This window comes from Gymnoscopelus braueri (genome assembly GCF_963280865.1).
Source record: "Gymnoscopelus braueri genome assembly, chromosome: 14".
NCBI lineage: Eukaryota > Metazoa > Chordata > Actinopteri > Myctophiformes > Myctophidae > Gymnoscopelus > Gymnoscopelus braueri.
The window spans coordinates 38,973,741-38,994,705 of NC_137619.1; the positions used below are offsets into that span (position 1 = coordinate 38,973,741).

At 40.6% G+C, this 20,965-nt stretch overlaps 1 protein-coding gene across 1 annotated transcript; it reads right to left on the reverse strand.

The window, feature by feature from the left end:
• Positions 1 to 1,482: 1,482 nt before the first annotated feature.
• On the reverse strand, positions 1,483 to 6,110 carry LOC308100637 (interferon-induced very large GTPase 1-like). Its single transcript, XM_080449702.1, is given in 3 exon segments — positions 1,483 to 2,210; positions 2,213 to 5,834; positions 5,836 to 6,110. Coding segments are annotated over 3 exon segments (4,473 nt in total). The 5' UTR covers positions 5,973 to 6,110; the 3' UTR covers positions 1,483 to 1,496.
• Positions 6,111 to 20,965: the final 14,855 nt, after the last annotated feature.

Consider the following 20,965-nt stretch of genomic DNA (forward strand, 5'->3'; position numbering starts at 1 on the left):
GGGGAATAACTATAATTATTGTATTTGTATTCTATTATTTCTATTATTATTATGTCCTCTCCTGCATTTAATTCTTACTGCTGATTCCGCTACATGTAACCTCTGGTTGTCAGGAAGAGTTAATCTTCATTTAACTGATCTGATTGTATATTATTTCTATAATACAGCTTTGATCAAACATCTGTACTACTGTAACCTACTGTAATACATGAACTGTGTTTTCTTATTGTCAACTGTCCATTAACCCATTAAAACCTGAGGCGATTCTTTAAAAAATCTAAATCTCAACAGTTTTTTGAAAAAAATCTGGAAAATATTTTTTCAATATTTTTCAAAAATAGCAGATCTACAAGCTCGTAGCGCGGCACTCGGTGCCGCGCTATGAGCTTGTATATCTGCTATTTTTGAATAGCCCAAAGAAATCTTAAAATGAGACGCAGATGCGTCCCCGGTCTTAATGGGTTAAACAATACACAATAATATATACATATGAATTCTAATTAAAAAATCTTTTCTGCTTTCACTAGTAAGTTGTACAAAAAAAGAGACGTTTGTCAATTACAAGATTTATTTGATGATTTAAAGTAAATGATAGTCAGCAAAATAGCTCAATCAACTAATCAAATAGAATGTATCACTTAAATAATGTTCTGTGAAAGTTGCCAGATTTAAAAGTGACATTTGAAAATGTCACACACAATGTCTTCCATTAATAATTTTCATACTTTTAAAAGTCACATTTCAAATTAAGTGTGATTACATGAACATGTGGCATACAGTATTTTTTTAATGCAGCTTCTTAAACATTTCATGTTCCAGGAAATGACTCTCAAAACACACATTTAATGACACCTTTTGAATGATTAGTTTTACAGAGTCTGTGTCAGTAAATAATTCCCTATTTCTTGACAAAGATAAGGGAAAAACTGCATATTTAATCTTTTGGAGAAAAACAAGAATCAATAAAACCATGTTTTCATTACACTTATTCTGCAGAAGAATGTAGATAGATAAAATGTCACATTTGGAAATCTCAAAACTAAAATCAAGCAGGGCCTCTGAACAACTTTCACAATAAAAATCTACTTAAAAAATGGAAAGGCATAAGCCACAGTTGTTATGGCATGGTACTCCAGGGGCAGAGTCACCTAGGGTCTGTAAATCTGTGTGTCTGTCCTGGGCTAATCTCGCAAATCTGTGGAATGATCAGCATAAAACTTTTGTGCACACTAAGAGTAAGCCAAGGAGGTAAAAAAAAAAGAATCCAAGCCTATCACCAGAAATGCCCCCCCCCCCTTGAATACACAGGACCCCAAAGGAAACAAGCCATAGTGATTTCTTGGGTTTAATCCTTTTAGCATCCTTTCGTATAGAACTGTTAATAAAGTATTCGATCAATCAATCTTGTTTTGTGCACATTTTGCTGTGAGTTTCCTTTAAGCAATAGTATAGATTGTGTTACTTTGAGTAGGGTCGTGGATGTTTCCAGTCACAGACTACAACTCCTTCAAGCTTTCAATAGCGTCCTCTCTGGTGTGCTTTTTCCATTCTTCTGGAATCTCTTCGCTGCCCGCAAACTTTTTGCCATAATGTTTCTCCAGGTCATCTTGAAATTGACAGACAAACCATTTCCAGTATGGCAATTTTGACTCTTCAGCGGTAATTTTCCAGTTGGCATAACTTGGACCACCTTTTCGATACTCTTTGAATGGCATGGACTTATCTTGACCTTTAATGATGAACTTTCCATCACCTCCAACCTTTGTTGTGCAGAAGGTAACAGCAAGTATTGGTTTACCTACGATGTGAGCTCCAGCAATTCCAGAAGGGCGATGAAAACGGACATGGTGATCATCCGGACTGTGATCCTTAAGGGTGTTGGTACACATGGTGGCACAGAAAGGACACCGCTCCCAGCAACAATTGCACAATTGGTCGATTAGAATTTGATCTGGCCTCTTTCGGACATCCACCAGGTTGATTTTGAGGCTTGTCAAATCCACCCTCATAGAATCAAGGCCTTTCTTAATCTCATCTTTAAGAAAGTCAAAGTGGTTTATGTCATTGAAGTTTCCATTGCAGTTGGTGTCAAATTGTAGATCATCTTTTAACAGAGTGGAAAACTCCTTAAGCCACATGTCTGTGTCTCCGTTCTGAGTTGTGACTTTCTGTGTCGCCTCATGCACTGCTTGATTCAGAAGCCTGCATACATATTCTGCATGATACTACATAGCTTCTCATGATTGTTGGAGATGTATTTCTGAACAGTTTCTTGTATAAATGTCTCCATGTGTGTCTTTGGATCTCTGATGTAGTTCATGTAACTGTCAAAGTCTGCTTGCTCTGCCAGTGATTGTAAAATATGTCTCTCCAAGTTCACCCTGTTCCCACTGAAGGGAGGGAAACTATTTTTCATCTCTCCAGCCAAGTGAATGGCAGTCTTGTCATAGACAGCCTGAGTGGCAGACTCCTTCAGTTTGCTACAAAGCAATCCACCAAGCACAGCAGCAGAAGAGTTTCCTTTACAATGGCCTTGGAACACGTTGTAGTATTGATCCTTTATTTTTTCCAAATAAGTGAGTGGATCATTGTTCTTCTTGAATTCTTTGTGAGACCTTGTAAGACAATTTTCTGCTGTTTGGAATACATTAAGTAAAAGATCAACTTTAAACTTCGGTTTAAGGGCGTAGGTCTTGTCTGAATCAAATTCATTGACCTCGTTTATGACCTTCTCTGCTACTTCCTGCAAATAACCGGTATTGTAGCCTCTGGTCCTAACTGGTTTGCTCTCAATTAAGGCAATGGATTGTTCCATACCATTGAGAATGAAGGTTTTAGCCTTTTCATAAGGAAGTGGTTCTGTAATCCCAAGCAGGTGTGGGACTTTCAAGGCCATGCCTTTAGGCATTGCATAATCTGAATAATTCCCTAGATTTGATATTTTTTTGTAATCACCACAGCGTCTGTGTGCGTCGATAAGATGACCCTCAATGCCCATATCCTGAAGGATAGAATCGACATCCTTTTGAATGTCGATCCCCTTTATGGAAGGAATATGTGCAGTGAAGTCAGCAACCCAACCTTCCCAAAGAGCATTGAACGCCCCTTTGAGTTCCTTTTCATCGTTTGCCTTGTCTTTTAACTCGCAGGCAAGCTCTTTGCTCCTCTGTAGGAGCTTGTTCTCGTAGACTGTCTTCTTATCATCCAGCCTGCTTCGAGCATCACTCTGCTGAATAATTTCCTCTAGCTTCTGTTTAACTCCTTTCACCAGTTCATCATGGAACTCCTTGATTTTGGTTTCAAATCGTCCTCTCCACTGAACCAGTCCATCGTTAGCATCATCAAAGTGCTTTTTCATTTTTTCTTCCACTTCTTCACGAGTCTTATTCATTCCATTGACAAGCTCATTTTGAATCTTGTAAATCGTCTTTTCATTATCAATTCTGGTATGGAGTTGGTTTTCAATGATCAACATTTCTTTCCTTAAAGCCCAGGTCCATTTCCCATACTCTTCTTCAAGTGTTCTGTACAATGACATTTCCTGTGTGTTTTTGAAACTGAAAACAAAGTTTTCTTTCAGCAAGGCGTTCCAAAGGTCTTCAATGGTGCTTTTGAATTGTGAAAATGTCATTCCACGAGACTGTGATGCTTTTGAGAGGATCGTGTCCTTCAGCTCTTGGATGCTCTCACTATAACCTGGGTTTGGAGGGGCCATGGGTGGACTGCCTTCCCACAGCTGGGCAAAGTATTTCACATCAGTTTCCACATCAAATCCAATTATATCACTGAAGAACACTGCATCAAACACTTCCTCTTTGGCAGCTAGCTTGGTCATCTCATCGAGACCCTCTTCTAGGCGTTTCTTTCCCTCCTTCAATTTCCCAGTTTCAATATCTGTAACATTCTGATGAACAAACAGACAATTTGTAGACATCCTAACCTTCTTCATCCTCATGAAGGCTTGAACAACAATATGAAGAATGTCTTTCATCTCAGATGTATTCTCTCCAAAGATGTTGATCAAAGTCATGTTTCCCAGGCCAATGACAAATGTTGCCAATTCATTGTCATGTTGACAAGTGTTCTTCCCTGCCAGCTCAAGAGCACGCAGTCCTTCAGTGTCCACAACCAGGACATAGTCAAACTGGAAGTCTTTCTGTTTCTCCTCTGACACTTTAACTAGCTGCATGAAGGCCCCTCTAGTGCACCTGCCGGCACTTACTGCAAACTGCAATCCAAACATTGCATTCAGCATTGTAGATTTTCCACTGCTCTGGATGCCTAAAACTGACAAAACAAAAACTCTCTTGTCTCCGAGTGTCATGATGACCTCATCTAGGACACTAGTGATCCATGTTAAAGGCACATGAGCTGCATCTCCGTCCATCAGCTCCATTGGATGTCCTGCTATCATAAGCTCTGCAGCCAGCTTAGGGTATTGAGACCAGTCTCCTGTCTTCTCGAGAGATGCATGGGCTTCATACATTTGCCCTATTTCTCTCAAGATGTGCTCCATTCCAACTGTTGCTGACTGCAGTTTCTCTGACATTCTTTCCAACTCCTTTTGCTTCACCTCCAGCTGAACTAAATCACGCTTCTCTTTCAAAGCCCTGACCTCAGACCACTTTGCATCATATGCCTGGTTGATTTGATAAAGATCATCCGTGGAGAAGTTATCCAGTAAGATTCCAATCCATTTTAGGAAGTAAAGTTTTTCAGTCCATTCCAGAGAATGCAGGTTTTCAATAAACAGCTTCATCAGCTTACTGGAGGATTTGTCACGTTGTTCACATCTTTTTTGCTCCATTTCACATTTAGCTTTCTCCTTCTCTTCTCCTTTGAGGCGGTACTGGTCTTTATTGATTTTGCACCACTCATGCCACAATTGGCCTTGACATGGCAGAAATGTGTCTTTGATCTCTGAAAGCTTCTTTCCTTCAAGCAATGTCAGAATCTGCAGAGCGGCAGATTTCCCTCTTTGGCATGCAGGGTCAGCTTCATCTGTTTTGATTTCAGAGACACATGCCATGGTATCAAGTTGGAAGGATGTAAACGGTGTTGACAAAAGTTTTCTAAGTATTCCTTTCAATTCTGTAGCCACATCTGCCTGACCTCTATTCTTCAGACCCATTTTATATTGTCCTGGTCCTATCTCACGTGCAGCAGAGTCAGAATAATCTAGGAGACAAATGAGAGGTTTTGGACCCTTGCGAAGGTCTACCAGAATGTTCTTACCTTTGTCACCGTCTCCCAGTTTAGGTACAAGGACAACATTGACAGAGGCGTTTTTGACCAGTATCTCACACTGTTTTTCATGTGATACAGCATCTCCATGAAGATTGCAGAAGGCAACACAGTCAGAGAAAGCATCATTGGGTTTTCCATTAGGGCAGTACCAGGCGATCTCTGCCATACCATCTATCAGGCAGTGAGATTTGGTGGCTCCTGGACAATCCCTATGAAAGAACGTGCTGTGCTTATCATTGATTATGGCATTTATCAGCTGAGATTTGGATGGTGACTCAGAGCCCAGGCGGAAAAATGACACCATAGGTGTCTCAGCTTGGTAAATAGGCATGTTCTTAGTTGTGATGGCACCTGATTTATCAGTCACCTTCCAGGCTTTTCTTATTTGTCTAAAAGTCCATAAAGGACACTCAATGTCCATTGTGAACGGGTCAGGCACTAGCAAAGGTAAGGCATACTGACACTGTGATAGTTTGGCAATCACGTTCTGCCTGAGGAAGCTATCTGAGCAGTGAAACACAGCCATCTGAACGTCCATTGGATGGACATGGCTCTGCTTCATACTCTGACTAGTGTCTACAGGAGCTGAACATATCATCAGCAATTATGACCTCATCAGCAATTGGAGTGACTGGGATGTACCTGGCTCTATAGTCTAGCATCAACAACTTGTGAAGGAATGTATGAGCTATGTCTTCCTCAGTTGTCTGACCATGCTTCTTCATGGAAGGGAGAATTTTCAGAAAGTCAGCAGTTGTCAACTTATTTTGATAGTTGTGTTTGAGGTTAAGTCTAGAAAACAGTTAATTAACTCTTTGATGTTTGATGTCTTCTGGGCTGATATTTTCTGAATTCTTCACAGATGTGTGTCCTTCGCCAACCTTTAAAATCAAAAACAATCAAACATGTAGAAAACAAAGTTAATACATATCCATATCTGATATGATGCAAAAAGTCCTGAAGGTCAGGACTTCATGATTTTCACAATACAACAAAAGCCTGATGTTAAAATGACCCCAAACATGTTTGAAAGTGAAATATCCCTTTAAGAGGTAAATGGCAACATACAGTAGAATTGGTTTGCACTTGTGTGTTTACTGAGACAGAACAGAGACAGAACAGAGACAGACTATACATTCTGCATCATGGTGGTATGTCTCTGCCAACCAGTTGCAGTAACAGCCTCGTTCCCAGCCTTTTCTCATCTCTGAGGAGGAAAGCCTGGTCACAACATCTCAGCAGTGGTTCTCAAAGTGGGGCCCAGACCAGCTAAATGATTGGTAACTTCAATGCCCTTGACTCTCAGAGTTCAGGGCCATTTGTACAAGCACTGTAACTATAACTATTGTTCACCATTGTATTTGTTATAGTTGTGGTGTGAACTCTGGCTTCTACTTGACTATTTTTAATGATTTATTTTGTCAGCAACTCAGGGGTCTGTGGCCTAATATATACCAGACTGGGGGTCCTTATATTTATATAAATGTATAATAATAATAATTAACTTTATTTGTATAGCACCTTTCATGACATGAAATGCAGCTCAAAGTGCTTTACAGAGCAAGAATACAATTACAGTTGCAACCAATTTAACAATAAAGCAAAAAATAAAATAATAAAAATCACACCCAGTGTGAAGTGGGCGGTGTGGTCACAGTGGTCATCACAGTGATGGAAGTTCACTTAAAGAAAAGTAATATTGTGGACCAACCATTGTACACCCCTAACTTAAAATATATGTGTTTTTTTAAGTGCATAGTCCTATTTATAGGGCTATGCACATGTGTCATGTGTTTCACTAGCCAATCACAGTCCTGAATAGAGTCAGCAGTGGCCAATCACGGTGCAGGGTTGGGGGGGTACAATGGGTGGGGGGGGGGTACAATGGTGGCCAATCACAGTGCAGCGAATGTCGATGTCCAAACCTCACTTATAGGGGCGGTTTCACCGCCCACAAATAAATAAAAGCAAAGCAAAAGCATAAAACAACATTAAAATATGCAATACAGTGAGGACTTAAAATTCAACCAAAGAATCAGCTAAAAGCAAGAGTGAAGAAATAGGTCTATACATATACATATATATATTTACCCAAATGAGTCTGATGTAGCTGGTGTCTCCTGCCAGCTGCTGGACACAGAAGGGACAGGCTGCGTGAAAGCTGTCTTTCCCATGAGGCAGTTGAAGTTGCAGCTGACTCCAGAAGGTGGCGGTCTTCTCCGAACACACATGACCACAGGGGACGAACGCGTGGGTGGGGGGTGCAGCATCCAGGAAAAATCCCACTTCGTGGCCCAGCTGCAGAGGCACGAAGGGGCCCCGCACCCGGCACTTGGGACACTCGCGCTCCTGGCCATCCGCTTCCACCTAGAGGGTTGTCACCATCATGACATTATAGCTGATGATTAATAGTCGTTCAAATAATTGCGAGAACATATAAACGAAAATGACCTTTTTGGCTTTGTAAACAAAAGTTTGCACAGATAACTTACAAAGCCTATTACTAAAATATAGAAAGAAATGCCTGACAATGATCGGTAACAATGTCAAGATAAATAATGATGCATTTGTAATGATGATAATGTACTGTATTTAATAATTGCATTAAAATTATATAACAATTTGGGGAAATGTCCTACAAGCTCATAACACGTCGCAATGCGACGCCTTGTGAGCCTTTAGATAGGATATTTTCACACATTTTAAACAGATGGATTCATATGGATCAGGATTCTAACGATGCAAAATAATTGTGATTATCTCAAATAATTAGCCATCAGATTATTATGTAATAATTGCCTCAGGCCTAACTTTCACCTCATCCTCGCTGCTTCCATGCACATGACCGCACTGGAGGTAGGCCCAGGGCTGCTTCTCGCCTTCGTTGAAGACCACCGGACACCAGGGCCGCCTGGCGTTCAGCCCCTGGCACAGGGCCTCCATGGTCGGCGTGCGCGCCAGGCCCTCGGCCGTGCGCCACAGGAGTGTCACGCCACACAGGTCGATCAGCGAGCCGTCCACCAGTTCGATAGACTCACCGTCCACCTGGGCGGAAACATGAGAAGATATTAAAGATTTGGTTGATTTTGTTTTGACAAGAATGCATCTATATCAGTGGCGCAGCCAGAACACTTGTATAGGCTGGGCCTGAGCAGGAGCGGGTGGGCACGCATGCATGCGCGTGCATGTGTCCCCGACCTGTGTGCACACGAAAATGTGGGCGTTTTTTTGTTACTTTATTTCGGTTTTAGGGTTAGGGTTACGTTAGGGTTATGTTATTTAATTCTTATTTTTGCCTGATTTTACCTATTTTTTTATCGAAACATTTATTATAACAAAAATACATTAACAAAAAATATATTTTTTAGCTACATCGATTGGGTGGGCCAGTTTCCTATGTGGGTGGGCCACTGTCACGCAAATCAGCGAGCAGAGCAACACTTTTATTGTTATGTGAGCTTCTACTAGGGTCATGTGTGCATTTATGTAAGAGAATAAAGTCTGCACACTGGGTCATGCTCCAAAGCAGACTTTATTGCGAACTTTATTCTCTCTGGATTCTGACCTTTTAGTGAGTGGATGTGCATGCTTTATTGTTTGTTTCTGTATTCATGTATGAAACAAAGGCAGCAATTGTGGTGCACTAAATCGTGTGACCCTCTGATTCCCGTAGCATGTTTCGTACAATGATGTACACTGCCAACTATTAGTCTGGATTTATTTAGTTTTGATCATTTGTCTGTGCACGTGTACATTGGTTGTTGTGAACATGTACATGTATATAGTCCTCACCATAGGCGGATTAGGAAGAAACGGGCCCCTGGGCCGAGACACGCAAAAGGCCCCCCTCCCCCTTCCGTGGGTGCACGCGCGCGCAGCACGCGTGCACGCACCCACCCACCCGCGCGCGTGCGAGCGAAATTTTTGTGGTTAAATCTCGGTTAGCCTGCTGCAACCCTCCTGATTTCGTGTATAAAGGGGCGTGTGTATAGAGCCGGCGAGAGACGGCGCCTGATCCCATTGGTTCACCGATCTGTCCGTCAACCCCCGCCCCGTTAACACAACATTACGAGCGACGCCCACTGCACTCTGGTTGGTTGGGAAATGAAACACTTCCTCATACCCAGTACAGGCTATAGTTGGGCCAGGCTTTTATTTTTTAGCAAAACTAAGCAATAAAAGCCTGGAGATCGAGGCTAAATCTCGGTTAATAATGGAAATTAATAGGTTTTTTTTCGGTTAAAAACGTCTCTGCACGGCGGCGGATAGGCTAATATAATGCATGTTTTACCTATAACTTAAATATAAAGAAATTGTTCGGTTATATTGCGGTTATATTGGGAAATTATTAGGGTTTTTTTTATGTTAAAAACGTCTCTGCACGGCGGCAGATAGGCTATAATACATGTTTTACCTATAACTCAAACAACAATAAAACCATCAATCTGGGGACAACAGTAACAACACACTCTCCCAGTCTATCTGTCCACTTGTGACTGTCACAGCTCCACTACACGTTAAAACCAAGCCCCCAGAGTTGCTGAGAAACATTGAAGCTGCCACCCCAGTGGCCAAAGCTGGAACTGCAGGCGGGGAGAAATACATGCACGCGCAAAACATGCTGAGAGATATTTATATATATAGATATAAATATGTAAACATATTATACATAAACACATATGCATTTAGTTATACATAGGCATCTCGAGTGTATTTAATAAATATATCGCGTTCAATCCTTGACACACGGGCTGCCGTAGAACGCAAAAAGGACACTAGTGCGCATGCTCATAACTCTATGGGGGTACAAAATCAAACCAATAATTCTACTTCCGGCAGGTTTCCGGGTGCTTCAAAACGCCACTGAGCACATTCATTGAAATGATAGCTGGGGGCGGGGCAATCCGCCCTCTAGTTATATTATACCTCTATGGTTAAAACCAACAGCACAAACTCAACCACAAACACATTTAAAGTGGCGGCGGGTGAGCCTGACATTTGGGACAAAGTATAGATAATAACACAACACAACAAGGTTTCTGTTTCAAAATCAAAATGGAGGACATTTATTAAGACCAATTATTATATTTGAATTATATTGCAATTTGCAAATCAGATCAGTAGGCCTAGTTGCGGCCAACTTGCGGGCCGTGGGCGGGGAGTCGGGACGGTCACCAGAGAATTCGACCCAGGACAATTCGCCCAGCCGCGAATTTGAGTCAGCTCGACCCAAATCGACCGGGTCGAATTATCTGTGTAACCCCTAGAGGGTAGTAGAGTACAAGGTGACGGTGGTGAGGTCCTGAAGGTACACGGTGACGGTGAGGTCCTGAGTATATTTAAGAGTAAATTTATTGTAAGCATGCTCCCCCAGTTGCATACTTTTTTTTAAAGAAGTTTTTTTGTAAACCTTCTTTTCTAAATGAAATAATAATGTATGCCTTATTGTAATGTTGTCTGTTTTATTATTATTATGTCTCTGTCTCTCTCTCTCTCTCTCTCTCTCTCTCTCTCTCTGTCTCTGTCTCTCTCTCTCGCGGTCCGGGTCGAATTGTCCGGGCCAAAAGCGGAAAAGCGGGTCGACCTGACCGAATTGTCCTGGGTCGAATTCTCTGGTGACCGTCGGGGTCGGGGTCGGCGTGTATAAGCGCTCGTTCTCTCCGTGACTCGTCTGCCGCTCTCTCTTTTCCCTCGTCTTCTTTGGAACAGCGGTGACGCCGGTGAGAATGGGGGGGTGGAATTAATTTCCAAGACTTCAAGGATCTGTGTGTCTGACTCTGTCTGTCTGTCTGTCTATCTGTCTGTCTCTCTAGCATTTTGGCTTTTTCCTTTTTTCTTTTTTGCTTGCACGCACCTGCAAACAGTGCTTTCCATGGTGCTGAATTCTTACAATACACAGCGAGCCCCACTCATTTAATATATATATATTATATAGTGCAAATTAAGTGTTCAAATTATGGCATCCAATAGGCCATAACTTGCTGTAACTCAAACAATTACAGCAAGTTATGGTACCACACAGAAAACTTGGGAAAGCCTAAATTAATCATGAAATAGTCTTACCTTATATGCTCGATTGTTTTTATTTTCTCAGCTTTCTTTTCGCTGCTCCACTCAAACCCTAGCCTGAGGCAACGAGCTCAATCGATGGTCTTGAAGGGCGGATCCAAACCCAACCGCCCGGATTCGTGCGGGGCTTCCTATTGCTTCACCAATCTATGTCCCCGCCTTCCTGTTTGTTGTTTGACCTCGTGACCGGTAACCTCACCTGAGACACCCCAACTCACCTAGAGCTCCCCCTATCTATCAGTATCAATCAATTGTAGTCGTGTAGTAGTGTAGGCTACATTTCATTTGTAGCTCACACAACAAGCTTTCTATTTCTTGAAAGAATTGGAAAAATATATATATATATATATATATATATATGTATATATATATGTATATATATATATATATATATATATATATATATATATATATATATATCTGTGTGTGTACATATATATATATATGTGTACATATGGGCTTTGCAGGGGCCCCTGCAAAGTTAATAACAGTGACGGTCATGCGGATTGATTGATTGAATATTTTATTAGGCAGAAATGTAAAAAACAGCACAAGTACAGTTGTTTCCATTGAGGTCCTTGGTATTCAATTCATAAACATATAGTAGCACCAAACAGTTCGATGTCATATATTTATAAAAAAAAAAAAAAAAAAAAAACATATTATTATTATTATGCCCACTCGGCCCGTTGGATAATCCTCCCCTGCTGCCGCCGTGCAGAGACGTTTTTAACATAAAAAAAACCCTAATAATTTCCCAATATAACCGCAATATAACCGAACAATTTCTTTATATTTAAGTTATAGGTAAAACATGCATTATATTCGTTTTTAACCGAAAAAAACCCTATTAAATTCCATTATTAACCGAGATTTAACCACAAAAATTTCGTGCGCGCGCTTCGCGCACACGCGCGGGTGGGTGGGTGCGTGCACGCGTGCTGCGCGCGCGTGCACCCACGGAAGGGGGAGGGGGGGCCCGTTTCTTCCTAATCCGCCTATGGTGCTGGTCCTTCATGCAGATAGCCTATGAAACACAGAGAAGTTCACTGTTAGAAACCTCCAGTTCTGGACAAAGTACTCAACCTCTGTGCTTGAGTCAAAGCATAGATTACTCGACTACAAGTGGAAGATGCTCTGTCAAATGTGTACGTTAAAGTACTGGAATACTTGCTTTTAAAAATACTAATCTTTTTTGTGCATGCTTTGAAAAAAACCCAAATGGAAGTATTCAAAAGAACAAATTACAAATGTCTTTTTAATATCATGGCAATGCTGTATTGAAATTGACATTTTCCAAAACAAAACAAAAAATATTTTCCAGAAATATAAAAGTCAATAAAAGAGAACATAGTAGATCTACAAGCTCACAAGGTGTCACATCACGACACGTTGTGTGCTTATAGATCTGCTATTTTCAATATATTTGATATAGGTCTGCAGTGGTTAATGTACAGTAGTAGTGGAGTGGATTGTATCAAAAGATACTGGGGATTTAGCAGTGGATTGCAGACAGCGGCGGAAAGTATCCACATGCATTTACTCAAGTTCTAGTAGAATTTTGAGGTATTTTTACTTTAAAGGTATCATGACATTCATGTTTACACCACATTCAGAGTCTTTGTCCTGGTCCTTCAAACGTGTACAAAAAGTTTTAACTGAAAATTCCACTCCAGTGATTCACTGTAGGTGTTTTTCTCTCACATTTCTAAAGCCTTTTCAACTGCAATGAAAAAATAAATCTTTGCCTGCGGGTGTCGCTGGTGAGGGATTTTGCCTGTCAATCATCGCCTCTGCTCCGCCCCCCCAAAGGAAAGGATAGGGGAGGGGAGGGGCGAGGAGGAGAGTGGGCGGGATTAATCGACTGTGACCTCACTGTCGAAGGGCCAAGCACAGATTACTTTTCAGCCTAATTATTCAGAAAACCCCAGACCACAGAAAATCCACTGAATGTTCAAAGTTCAGATTTTTTGGGTGTAATTGAGGTCATGAAACCCCCAAAAAAACATAACGAATTAAAAAAGTGAAAATGAATGTCATCGAACCTTTAATGGAGTATTTACATTTTTGATACTATTATTTCGTAATCAGAAATAATCCAAATTCTTAGAAAACGGCGATCTACAAGCAAGATGTACAAGCTTCGACGAGCTTGTGAGCATTTTGAATATCTGAAGCTTAAGTATTTAAGCAATATAAGGGATAATTGACGCCGCACCTGTCATCCTCTCGAGAAATAACACCTGACAGGATGATTAAACAGTCAATTATCCCGCTTATTACACGGCTACTTAATAAATGAATTAATAAATTGACCCAAAAGTAACAACAAAACACAGTATTTCCTTGCTTAGGGTAATGAAAGTATTCCATTAGTGTTGCGCTGGGCGGACACGGTCGCCTCGGAAAACAAGGAAGTGATGATCAAATAGAATACATTTTTGGTTACTGCATAATGCATTGTGTATTTCTCGCTTCAAACGTTTTCAAAAACATTCTTGAGAGCAATGTTTAGTTGTAAATGACATGGTGTGTTTGTGTTTACATGGCTGTCTTGTCCTGTTGGATACGGCACAAAATCAAGTAGTGCAGATTGATATGAGCAGGTGCTCTGAGTCTTTGATTAGACAGTGGTCTGTTATTTATATATATTGTTACTTTTACTTAAGTCCCAATTCTGAGTACTTACAGTAGCTGCCTGTGAATCGCAGCCCACGTGTACAGTGCTTGGTTTCACACCGTTGGCCTTGGGTCTCTGGCACAAAGCGAAGGGGCTTTTGGTCCTGGCCTCGTCCCCGTTGGGCAGGACGCCATTGTACCTGTGAAGAGAAGATGAAACAGTGTTGGGAACACTGTGGTTAATAAAGCAAGCTTGCCACAAGCTTCATTTCTGTTCAGATCTTTAGTAACGTGTGGACAGTGCAGTAATATGTAGCTTCATTTATATAGAAATGCTTTACTCACGAGTTTATGTTATGTGTAACATTATCAGTTATATTTGTGATAAGCCACTAAAGCCTTGCTCATACTGTAGAAAGATTCTGTCTTTTACTTTTATTACAAGCCTGCGCGGCTACGTCTGCCAACAGTTCCACAAGTCCCCCTTTGTTTATTTTCTCTGACAACACTTCTTCTTTCATACGATTTTGCACACTTTTAACCACTTATACCCTAGTTAACCGGGGTCCCCCAGGGCTCTATATCAGGTCCACTAGACTAGTATTTCCCTCCACACAAAATCTCTTCATCAAAAAAATACCTGATCTATAAGCTTTAGGCAAAATCACAAAGTGACAACAGAGATGCCATTTCTCGTATGTTAATCTCTCTCTAGACAGATTCACAGCTCCGCAGCTCAAATGCAAAAGTGAAAAACAGCAGAGGGCGCTTTTTTTCCTTTATTTTTTACCTGGGTTCTCAGATTGCTTGTATGTAAACCAAACAAGTAAATACTAATCCTTGCCTCTTGCCCTTGAACTACCTATCTGGCTCTACACTACACAATTCCTATTGTACGGGTGGCAACCTCATGTCCAACTCCAAAACCATTATGTTTCAGTAAATATTTCAAATATTGTACAAAATAGCTAAAACAGCCGATCAACAAGCTCACATTGCGTCACAATGCAAGACCTTGTGAGCTTAGTCTCTATGTCACTATTTGTCCGCCTAACAGCAATGAATGTAAAACCAACGCTGTCAGTGCAAAACATAATTAGGCTACTGCATTTCTTCAAGGTGTGTGTGTGTGTGTCTGCTGCGCGCGTGTGCGTGCGTGCGTGCGCGTGTGTGTGCTGTACGGCCGAGTCAAACTTTGATCAAAGCAACACCACGATTGTCACCCGCAACCAGTAGCATGATTTGAGGAAGTTCACTTTTAGTTTTATTCTATTCAAAACTTAGTTTGAAGCCCATAACGGACAAAATAAGAATCTCATAGCTTCACTCTTTCAGTGCCATGCTTATTTATGGAATTTTGGTTCTGAGTGCCACAACCAAAATTAATTGTAAAAAAAAAAGTGCTTAGGAGCCGAGATACAGCCTTTTTCAGTAAAAAGTTAAACAAGAAGTGAATGGAGCAGCAAATCTTCAAATCATCATATCTTGGGTTCTGAACATGTTTAAAAAAAAAAAAAAACGTATACGTATTTGACGTATTGTGGCACACGGGGCATTAGGCCTCATGACGTATTTGACGTATTGTGGCACTGAGGTGAGGTTATTCTTTTATTTTAACTTTTTCTTTTTTTGTATATATTCTTTTGTTTTCTTTTTTGCTTTCCAATATGGCTGCTGTGCATAGAGCCTATCTGATGAATATTAATAAATGAATGTTTCATACCCCAGGACCATGAGTTCCCCATATTTGACTGGGCCTTTGATGGAGGCCAGTGAGGAGGAGATCTTTTCTTGGCACTGCGCCATTGGTGCTTCCTTCAGAAGGAGGGCGGTGCAGGGCTCTCCGATAGCGAAACACTCCTCTGTCACCTGCTTCAAAGTCTAGTGGTTGTTGCTGTCCTTTACGCCCCACTTAACCTGCAGACATCACAAGAAAAATACATGTGAGTTTTCATTCTAAAATGAAATTCTCCCTTTAATGGCTTAAGCCCTGCAGGCTATTTACTTGAGTGTACAGCGAAAATAGCCAATCTTCACGCCCACAACGTCCCGAAGCTTGTGATCTTGTAAATCTAAATATCTTTGGACATGTTGGACATTTATTAAATGTTACTACGAACATTTTTTAACATTTCCCTCTACAATGACATGCCCAAAATAGGGACACCACGTTTAAAGTGGTTAAAGAGTAACTTCTACAAAAGTCTAATGTATAGGTTGAGGTAAAATCCAACTGTAGATAATATTGCAGTTATTGTTATTTAATGATTGCTACTTAGTACTTAAATAATAGCAACATTTTAAATTGCATAATTATTCTGCAATAAGCACTCTGTAATATCTTGTATATAAAAAGAAAATAAGAGGCAGAACAAGCTAAAGCAATGTTGCAAATGCAGACAGATACTTATCTGTTGGTTTCACTGGAAGTAGCCTACTCAGATTTTAGTAGCCTACTCAGTAAAAGTAGCAAAACCACAATGTAGAAATACTCTGTTACAAATAAAAGTCTGTAGTCAAAATTGTACTTATTACAAACGTATTGGCATCAAAATATACTTTTTTCAAAAGTTTTAACAATTGGTCAAAATCTTTCAAAAGTAGCAGGTCTACATTGTGAGGCATTGTGAGCTTGACGATCTGTAATACTAATAATACATCTTAGTCTTCAAATTAACTTTTAAATAAAGTTTTCAAATAATTGTAGTGGAGTAAAAAGTACAATATTGTAATTTAAAGAAAACAATTCACTTAAAATGTAAAAAGGAGAACCAAGACAATTCACCTTACTTACTTGACTTATCTTGAGTAGGATATCCAACAACAGCTGGGTAGAAGAAACTAACAGCTTCTCAAAAGTATGTTTTGTAGTAATAATTATAACAGCTCATCCATTCGGTCAAGTCCTCAAGCCTCAATGTATGAACTGAGGTTCATGATATGCTATTTATACTGTATGTGCTGCTCTGTCTTTCTCTTTGATTCAATCATTCACAGTTCTTTGACATACGGCCTTATCAAAAACCTTTTCAGCTGAGACAGTCATTTACAGTTCTCTGACAATCAGCTTGATCAAAGGGTTCTCTGTCTTTCTCTCTCTCTCTATTCAAATCAATTCAATTCAAAGGGCTTTATTGGCATGAGAAAACATACATTTATATTGCCAAAGCAAAAGTGGAACAAAACTATTACAAAAAACAATGTAGGTACAATTAAATGGGAATAAAGAAATGTGTAAACAGATCTGTGTTACATTGCACCTGTCTTACAAAACCATACAAATTCTGCATTTGCTGGAAAAGGTTATACATCCACGAGAAAAAGATATCTGTGGAAAAACTTTAGAAAGAAATGGCATCATTATTTCAATGTTTTGCATTCACTTCACTTTGTATAAAACCTTTTGTACACATAGCAGCAACGTTTTTCATAATACATATAACAGTAGTTGTTCTGTTTGTATTTACAGTATTTTCTATATACTGAGATCACTCGGTGCAGACAATGCAGACATACACATGTATTCCATTAGACATCCTTCTCCTGTCACAACAGCTCACACGTCTCGCTGCTGTGTTTGCACATTGTTGTACTTCACCCAGCAGATGTGGGAGTTTTTTTGTCATCAATCTGTTGAAAGTATGTGTCTTTGATGTCTTGGTACAGTGGGCAAGTGGTTAGGAAGTGTAGTTCAGTTTCTACATCATTTTATGTGCACTCTTCTCTCGGGAGCCAGGTCTGCCTATGGCGGCCTTTCTCTTCTTGTCACAAGACTTTGTTCACTGAGTCTGTAAATAGTCGAGGCTTTCCTTTTTTTTGGGTCACAGTCACAGTGCTCAGGTATTCTGCCGCTGTGTATTCTCTGTTTAGAGTCAAATAGCAGTGTAGTTTGCTCAACATTTGGGTTGCTTCTTTCCAATGTGTCAGTTAGATTTATTTTTGCTGTCTTATGATTTGGGCTCTCTCTCTCTCTCTCACAATTCTGAACAGACACTCTATCAATGATTATCAGAATATAATTTCAACTTTTTAACAGAATAACGTTTATAATATTCAGTAAATTACTTCATAATGTTATTTAGATGTCAGCCAAACATTGCTTTTAATTGCAAGCTTAAAGCACTCAGAGAAACATCAGCTATAGCATGTCCAAAAAAGCTGCTATGGTCCTTATTAAGTGTTTTCTGTTATTGAAATGTATCCTATTCGGTGATTCAAAATAGGATACAAGTGATTCAAGTGTATCCTATAGTGATTCAAGTGTTTAAATATTTTCTGGGTACAATATATTGCTGTAAACACTAGCACAATTATGCCATGGGGTGTTAACTTATTTTTTAGGATGGATTTCAATACTTTTGTCATTAATATTTTAGCCCGGCCAGTAATACTGAATGCCATTTTGACAATTTAGAGCTGAATAACAGAATCAAATTAATATAATAATAATAATAATAATAATTAACATTTCTGAGGAAGCTGAGGAAATGCAGCTAGTTTTTGGAAGATTGTAAAGTCACTAAAAGCTAGGCCTTTTCTCTTCCGTCACAGATTAAAAGTGGAAGTTGTGTAATTTTTTATAAATCTGATATCTGTGATGTTTTTAACCATCATTTTATATAATCTGGCCATCTATTGACAGAATGTCTGTTAATCTATCTCCACCAGATCATGGTTGTGAATCGGTTACTGACAATTCACTCAACTCACTTTTCCCATCCAGGTGAAAGCTTTTCGTTTTTCGTTTAGACCAGTAACACATACATGACGTTTTAAATGCACTTTCACAAATATGCACTAAGAAATCTCCTGCATCTTAGTGCATGTATAATTGCTTCACCGCTTGCCCATATTTTATATTTAACACTTACTTCAGGCACCATTACTGCAATAAGTTCAATATCAAAATTCTGCTGTCTAGCCAAGATCCTTCAATCCTTAGTCAGTTCCCAGATATGTGCATTCCTGAACACACACAACATACTTCAACCCCAACAATCAGGTTTCAGACCAGGTCATAGCACTGTAACAGCTACAGCGCTTGTCACAAACAATATACTAAAAGGTATAGACAATCACCAACACTGTGCAGCTATTTTCATTGATCAAGTTTTCAAATTATCTGACAGGGAGAATGCAAGCTGTTGTTGCTGATGATTTTAGATCCAGGTCTCTACAAGGTTCAATTTTGGGTCTTCTTTAATTTACTCTTTATGTTAATAATACTGCACTCCCCTCCCTGCACAGTGATGTCCATTATTACGCTGACGACACAATGTTATGCAGTATTGGCCTAATACTGTATGCCTAATAAAGAATTTCAATCATCATTGGCCCAACTCTTGAAATGGCCGCTGCAAATTTGCAGACTGCCTTTGATAGGTTTCAATTGGCCTTAATTAATCATAAGCTTGTCTTGAACTCAGACAAAACAAAATGCATGTTATTTACTAGGTCTCCCAACACCAATCCCTCTACAGGTATTCATATTCTAAAAGGTGAGCAAATTGATCTGGTCACGTCTTATGTTATAAATACCTGGGCATTTGGCTAGATCGTTATATTTTATGTGAAAAAGTGGGTTGGCCATCTCTCGCAGTTCGTAGAGAGCAACATCGTATTTTATTTATTTATAAGGCCTTGTGTGCCAAGCTTCCTTTGTATCTATCCTCGCTTTTAGAACCAAAGGTTACTGGACATTCAACACGTTCACAGACACACATTACATATATCAGTCCACATATGAACAGTGAACAAGGAAAGACTGCTTTCATTTATTATGCTCCACACAAATGGAACACACTTTAGGACTCTCTGAAACTGGTTTCGACCGGTCTCCATAGAGACATTTGGGTGCTTCTTGAGGACACATTGCACCTGTTTCATGTAACCCTGTATTTATTTGCATCTGTGGTTTGTTTTAATGTAGTTTGTTGTTTGTTGTTTTTCTTTATATGTATTGTATTGTATAACTGTACTTATTTTCATGCCGTAATCAGGGCGTCCTTGAAAAAGAGAGCTAGCTCTCAATGGGCTTCCCTGAATAAATAAAGGAGAAAAAATAAAGAAAAAACAAACATTAAATTAATAGTTTGCTGTACAAATATTTCTGGGTCAAAAGAAGGGTATGAGTTGAGTTATTTAATATTATATTTATACATATTTATGTTGTTCTGTTTTTTGATGGCCTCCAGACAAATTGCACATCTTGACCCCCATATATATGTGTTTGATATACCTTATATATTACCTTTGTATGATCCAAAACATGCACAGAGTTTATCCCAGCAATGTCTGGAACACCGGAATTCGGGTGTTCCAGGCATTGTGGGCTTATGAAATGAGAGCGATGATTCCTCGCGTCAGTTACCTCCGGGCGGAAATCGGCGAGGTCGAGCCAGCGTGCTCGCTCGATTGCTGCGCTGTCCGCCATGGATTTCCCAACCCACGCCGTGGCGTGGCGAGTCACCTTTATGGTGAGTTGTTGCAGGGCCTCCAGCTCCTCTGCGTCGTTGCCCCAAGCCTCCCTCAGCTCGGTCAGACGTTTAGCGGTCGAGCCCTGGAGGATAGCCACCACGTTGAGCGTACGCGCCGCCAGTGCCGCCGATTTGTAGGCCTTTTTCACCGTCACAGAGAGTGACTTCTCCTTCTGGATGGTGAAGTGGGGCTCGGGGGTCAGGGCCACCGTGCCGCGTTGATCCACGATACCCTGGGCCAGCACGAGGTCCATGGGGGGGCAGGCGATGAGGCCCATTTTTGGAGCGTCCACCACGTTGAGCGGAAAGCCTAACCTTGAGGGCTCGGAGTGGTTCTCACAGGTGGACATCAGGGCCCTCGCGAAGCCCTTGTGGAGTACCTGGGTGGGTCCACCAGGCACAGCCCTCGCTGCTGCTGGAGTGCCGTACTGCACGGCTGGTGTAGCAGCCTGGAGGCGCTGCGAACCGTGGCTTGCACTGCTCGAGGGCGCCGGGGCTGCTGGAGGGCCCATGGTGATCTGGGGACGTACGCGGTGGGGCCCACCACGCCCGTT